Source organism: Ciconia boyciana, chromosome 6, assembly GCF_034638445.1.
Source record: "Ciconia boyciana chromosome 6, ASM3463844v1, whole genome shotgun sequence".
NCBI lineage: Eukaryota > Metazoa > Chordata > Aves > Ciconiiformes > Ciconiidae > Ciconia > Ciconia boyciana.
In genome coordinates, this window is record NC_132939.1 from 5,992,505 (window position 1) to 5,999,294 (window position 6,790).

The 6,790-nt window shown below is 47.4% G+C and overlaps 1 protein-coding gene across 1 annotated transcript; it reads right to left on the reverse strand.

Annotated features, from left to right (window-relative positions):
* Positions 1-350: 350 nt before the first annotated feature.
* FANCF (FA complementation group F) lies at positions 351-1,742 on the reverse strand. Its single transcript, XM_072864732.1, has one exon. The coding sequence runs from the start codon at positions 1,725-1,727 to the stop codon at positions 618-620; it is 1,110 nt and encodes a 369-aa protein (XP_072720833.1). The 5' UTR covers positions 1,728-1,742; the 3' UTR covers positions 351-617.
* Positions 1,743-6,790: the final 5,048 nt, after the last annotated feature.

Genomic DNA, 6,790 nt, shown 5'->3' on the forward strand with positions numbered 1-6,790 from the left:
TTTCTTTGGAACTACTTGCATATTATCATATAATATAGCAACTAATAAAGGCTTCTAATTTTAGAACTTTTCAATAAGCTTTCCAGTTGGCTTTCTCTCACCTTCACTTAGACCCAGGGGCTAACTCATGTGCAAGAGCTATAGAAGCATGGAAGTGGCCACCAGAGCAGACGGTCCAATGAAGACAACCACTACTAAGTTAACCCTGAATTTGGGGTTTTCATGTTTGAAACTCCACCTTCCCTTTGAGCTTTTGGTCAGCCTCCAACAGTTAGAGACACAACTACCATGACCATATCTGAACTACAGTATCTTCTAAACAGAAAACTATTCTATATTTGACACAGAAAGCATTTTCTTAATTTTATTAGGTGAGCAGCAAGCACTGAAAAAGACGACATTTCCTGCTGTGACCAGAATTGACAGCACAATTACAAGAAACCACCAGGCCTCCCTGAAAGACTCCACATGCAGTGAGAAACAGTGTGATCAGCAGTCACAACAACGCTTGGTTTTCAACACAAAGTGAGGTACAGTTGTCTTGCCTTTCACATCAAATAGAGTCAGGCAGATTTGCTGGATTTCAGAAGTTTTCATGTTGCTTTCACATTCCTGCATTAGTGCTCTGCTTCTTTCCTCAAATATTCCTCTACTTCCATCAGTAAGTCAGTCCACACGCTTAGGCCACAGACTTTAAAGTCTCCATCCTGTGCCTTCAGGAGCTTCAGAGCAGCTTGGGCCTGTCCCCTGAGTAGTGCAGATCCCTGACAGAGACAGCTGAAGCGCTCCCTCAGCTCCTCCCAGGACAATTCAGCTTCATCAAGACAACTTTTAACCCACCGTCCCTGCAAGGGGTCATAGAGCAAGCGGCTTCCCCAGCCAGTTAAGAGGTCCAAATAAGGTCTGCTTAACTGGGAATAGTGACCGGCTAGGGAGGCAAGAAGGGCACCTGGGAGGAAAAGGCAGAAGGCAGAAAACCTCTCCACGTTCCCCAGCAGCCAGGAAAGCAGGGGCCCGGCAACGTATCCGTCTCCTGTTCCACTCGCCTGGTTTCCATCTAGGCTGTTCCCATCCCGACCCCTGCCTCCAGCCTGCTCGGCGCCACTCCCCTGCCTCAGCAGCAGCAGCGCCGCCGCCACCACCTCGAAGGCCCGGGGCTGGGGGAGCTGCTCCAGGACACCGGACAGCCAGGGCAGCCGCCCCGCTGCCTCCCCAGCCGGCTCGGCCTCCTGCCCCTCCTCCCGCAGCCGGCTCAGCAGCAGCTGCGCCTCCGCTTGCAGCTGCGGCTCCAGCCCCTCCGGGGGCCGCGGCGGGCCGCGGGGCAGCGCCAGCAGGCGGGAAGCGGCCTTCCGGCGGGCGAGGAGCGCCAGGCTGCGGGGCTCGGGGCCGGCCTCCTCGCCGGGAGGCTGCAGCAGGCTGTGGATCAGGCGGCAGCAGGCGGCGGGCGGCAGAGCGCGGTTCTCCAGCAGCGCCAGGCCCAGCAGCTGCGGGCAGCGTCCCAGGTGGGGGAAGCCGAGCAGAGGGCTCGGCTGACCCCGCCGCAGCCGCCGCCCCAGAGCCTCCCGGAGCCGAGGCCGAGTGCGGAAGCGGTCGTGGAGGTGCTGGAAATACCGGGCCCACTCTAGAGCCCTGTCCAAGGTCAGGGAGTCCCAGTCCCGCACCAGCGCGGAGCGGGAGACGGCCAGGAGAGCGGGCAGCTGCTCCACCTGCTCCAGCACGGCCTCCATCGCGGCCAACCCCGGCCTTGGCGCCACCGGTTTGAGCAGCAGTCCCGCCTCCCGCCGGGAACCCCAGCCAATCCGAACCGGGGAGGGCGGAGATTTGTAACTCTACTGGCTGAATCTGACGTCAATCCGATGCGGCTTGATCTTCCCTTAAAGGAGACTGAAACCGGCGGCCTGCGTCAATCACCCGTGTCTAATCCCTCAAGCAAGGGCGCGCGGGGGAAGCTGAGCCGAATTAAAGCGTTAAAAACCAAGCAGGATTAAGAAGTTAAAAAAAAAACCAACCAGCTAAAAGGCTTAGAATAAGCCTTAGACTAACATTCCTGAACACCCCTTAAAAAATAAAACTCCTCAAAAGCAAACAACCCCTGCCCCACATTTGGGGGTATTTCCCAGTTTCTATGGTGCACCCCATCCCTGGAGAGCAGCCATGGCTGAGCTCAGCACGGAGCTGAGCTGGCTTCCCAGCGCTGCCTGCAGCTCGGCACCCTGCCAAGGCTGAACCCTGCTCAGCCCATGCGGCTGGGCTTGCCCTACGGGCCTACCAACTAATGCCTTTGTAGCTCATTAGGGGTGCCCCAGGTACGCGGCCTTCCCTGGGTACCCACGCTAGGCCTCTGGCTGCCTGCAGAGGTAATGGCTAACACCTGCCCTGGCCTTATGGGTGCCGATGCAGCCAGGGTTTCCCACACAGACGCCCCCCAGACATCATGGTGGAGACATGCCATAACCGCTCCTCTCTGTAGCGAAGAGAGGCGACCCCTTCTCCCTTTCCCACCTCTGCCAGCTGAAGGACAGTTTTACATGGCAGGCTAGAAGTATTAAGTGTAGCTTGCAGGATGCAGCCTACCCGTTGGAGCAATCGTTCCCAGGTGCTTTCCTCACGTCTGCTGCCTCGAGGGCTTCGGGTCCTTTCCCTCCATCCTCATCCCCACCACAGACCTGCCACACTCAGCGTTGCCTCACGCTGTGGAAGGGAGCAGGCCGGCCTGGCTTCTGGCAGCTTCCGCAGGTGCCCCCTGCTCTCCTGCTCCTCAGAGGCTGAAGCAGCGGCGGGAAGGCAGCGGGGCGCTGGAGCTGGTAGGTTTGGGAGTTGCTGAGTGCTCCTCAGGGAGTTCACGAACGCTGTGGTATAATCCTGGCCACTGAGCAGGTACGGAGGCAGCGGAGAGGCCTGGTGAGCCCCCGGTGCTGTCGGCTGGGCCCAGAGCTGGGCTGCAGGGCAGCGCCGGCTGCAGCAGTGCCCAGGGCAGGAGGAGGGCAGTCGCCGGGGCTGGGCCTGTGGGGAGGCATTCTCTCCTCACCCACGCCTGGCGGGACGTGGCCCCGTGGCCCACCCCTTGGGTGACGACAGTGAGGGACGACACAAATCCCGCTGCCAGCCTGCCTGGGCAACTACTTGGGCTTTCTGAAAGGCAAGAGCAACACCTGGCAGAGTAAATGAGGTTTGACTGGAATTTATTGCAGGAACCAGCAACAGAAAACAAACTGTAACACTGTGAGCTACAATACTGTAGGGCAAACCACAATACTCTTCCTCTGATGTAGAATGCGTGTTTTCTTCCATTCATCTTAGTGCTGGAAATGGTTTCCCCTGAGTTTGTTATCTAAATGAACTGCATTTTTGGGTGATGGAGTGAGTGTGCAATAGACTCTCAGTAGCAAATATTCTTTAGCTTGGATAGTAAGGGACACAACTCTTGTAGCCTCTGAGTTACACCAGACTTCAAACTAACATGGGTGACAGACAAGGAATAGGCCCACAACTTGCTTCTACTGCTTTCTTTTCCACTAAGGAAAACTGAAGCAGGTGAATAGAGCCACTGAACCCATTAGAGTCCCATGCCTCACTAGGAATGTGCTCAGACCTTGTCCCTTGGCCACAGACCCCTGCCCTAAAGGTAACTGCTAGCTGTTGGTGACCGGCTTCTCTAATTCACATCATTCTTCCAAAATAAAGCAAAAGAGATAATAAGAAATTGTAACTAGGGGTTTAGATACTTAGTCTCCCCTCTTCAAACCCTCTCCTGGACTGCCCTGGATGGTTGTTTAGGAAAGGTGTTTCTCAAGTACTCTCAAGAAAACAGAGCTCTCATCTGAGCTCTTATCCTATTTTCTTATTTCAGTCATCTATTCAAAAACACATGGGCTTATAGACTTGATGGTCTAGATCACCCGTAGGTTAAGGGCCTAATACAGGAATTAGAGTGAAATTCTATGGCCCTTCTGGTTGAAGGCGCTCATAACAACCCCTCAATATCTATGAATATAATGTATTTTAAGGTTTCATTCTAAAATAGATGTTTTTCTCCTGAAAAATCTCTTTTAAGCTTACTGTTAACTATTTCTGGAGTAATAAACATAAAATTGGATACAGGTGGCTAGAGATTTGTTGCATTGTTAAGAATGGAATTGCTTTTGTTATTATGAATTCATACTTACCTATCATCTGCCTTGCCTATATACTCCAAAGCATATTATAAACTACTATACATTAAAGAGAAGATGGAACATGCAAACTTTTCAGTTACATACAATTGAGTGCAACACTTTGGTACATTTTACTTAATGCTTTACTTAAATGGAAAAGTGATAGAAACCTGAAGTGGTTGGAATAGGATTACATACTTTGTACTTTGGCCTCTTGGTAAGGTTTAGTACAGCATCTCTTGAATTAAGTGCTATGGCATACAGGAAGAAAACAGTTTCAGTGAATTCCAGACCCACGTTCTATTTTAGTTAGGGATATTTTTGGAGGTGCATATGCTCCACGTCATGAAGAAGAGAAGAGATATTTCCCTTTACATCAGAAAACTTTTCACAAGAGATCTTTCACATTATAGTTCTTTTTCTTTATTGGATAAAGTATATGGGTTTATATCCTGTGAATGTCTCTGTATGTTTCAGTTGAAAGAAATCAAATAATCACATTTGCAGCACCAGGAAACTAACAAAAACAGGTTGTGAAAATCTAACCAGACTGGAAAAAACACTGAGTAATATGGTATCTGGAATACTCTTGCACGTGAAGGGAGATGGCCTGCATGCTCTAATGGGTCTCTGTAGAGCTGACTGAAAAATGGAATTTCCATTTTATGAAAAACTCTGAATATTTCAGCACTTGGTTTTGTCTCAAATTAGGATGAAAAGTCTAAATATCAGCATTTTTCATCAAGGGGATACAGTTTGACATCTCTGTAATAAAATGGTTCATGAAAAAAGACATTTATGTATTTCTAGGTATTGCAGCTGTATTTGGAATCTCCAGTCATGATGGGGCACAGTTGATGCATATAATGAAAAATATAGCCTGATCTGAAGAACTAGGAGAGTTCCACTTAAGAATGCGTTAGAAGATGAATTCAAGGAACAAACAGAAGAAACAAGGTACCACTGAGACAGTTATGACTCACGTAATAAATTGCTACACTACAATAGCCCTTAAAAATAGTAATTCTTTCCACACTCACCATCGAAGGAACTCCCTTTCTACTCTAAGATTTATGTTATTATTTGAGAGCCTGGCCACGCTCAGAATGTGCTTTGGGATCTTCCACTATAAGACTGGAGTCTATTTATCTGTTGATTGATCTGCTGATGCTGGTGCCATGTAGTAATCAAATTAAATTGAACAAATGTGGTTTCTTTCTCACAGGCAAATTATTTTCCTATAACTTTTAAGTGCTAGTACTCTCTTCTGTGATCAGTTTTAGTTCTAACTTGAGCAGCCCTAGGGTTTTTCCTACCAACAGCAGGATTGCTAAGCATCAAAGTTTGAATTTTGTAGTTACTGTCTATCAACTTACGCTAATTCTGTTGCTACTTGATAGTATTGCCGAGTTATGTAGACGTTGTTTAAAAATATCTGTACAGTGCTGCGTTGGTTTTCTACCTGAGGAATGTCTATAGGATAGTGGGGAGACACTTAGAAGGTAAGCACTGCAAGACTGAGGAGGTGAGGTTGAGAGTTAATGTTGGGGAAGGGAATGGGAAAGGTTGGGTCAGGACATCAGGAGATATGGCAAGAGCACGGAGATGGGGGGGGATGAAAGCATGAGTGGATTTTCAGATAGCTGGGTGTGTGTGTAGGTGCTTTCCTACTTAACTTGATTACTTTTTAAGAAAAAGCCTAAAAGTTCACTTCTAGGCCTCACATAGGTCTTTGGCTGTTTAATATCAGTCTGCTTCCCCTATTAATGACTGTCATAGTAGTCTCTCATACTATTTGTGCTATGTTTGGATATGTATTTCACGTCACATAAACTATGCAGTCTCTTTATTTTTTTCTAACAAGAAATGGCACCCACAAAGATATCTTCAAGAAAATCATACAGACTACATGTGTGAGTGCATGAAGCTTCCTTCTATGAAGGATGGGGAAACATGTTAAAGTAGAATTTTTCAACTATTTTGAAGAATTATCACTTCATTACACAGTCTGAAAAGTAACCTCTTTGTTTTTTCTGATTTAAAAGCAAAGAAGAAAATAGAAGAGAGAAGAGGGCATATTTTGTGTGATAGGCTAGAGTACAGATTTACAATTGCAACACATTGGATTGTTTAAGCTCTGCTCTATGCTTCTTGCAAGTAGCTATGATACTGTGAACAGGGGTAGCCAGTGCTTCTTGTGTTGTGGGTTTTGGTTCTGAGGTTTTTTTCTTTTTTTCCCAATAAAGTCTATCTTTTATTTTAATCTCTAAAATGAGCATTAAAATAATAAAAGAGTCTTTGAGAGTATTCATCTACTGTTGTGTTAAGCTGTAGTAAATGTTTCTCCATTACAGCTTTTGTTTGATAAGATACATGGCAAAGAAAGTTGTTGAGCAAGTAAGAAAAGTGTCTGTTTAGATATAGAATCTGGAAAGTTATTTCCACAGCTCCCTGAAAACAAGCCCACTTTTCAGTGAAGCACTGCAAAACAGTTTCACAAGCCCTGCATTTTGTATGAATTACTGTACTGTTTTATCTAAGCTGAGAAGTCAAGTAAAAGATTCGTATGAAGTTTTATGGTACTAGTGAGTTTCTTCACTCTGGTTGGGGAGCCAGTAAAATTCACCCTGGCAGGG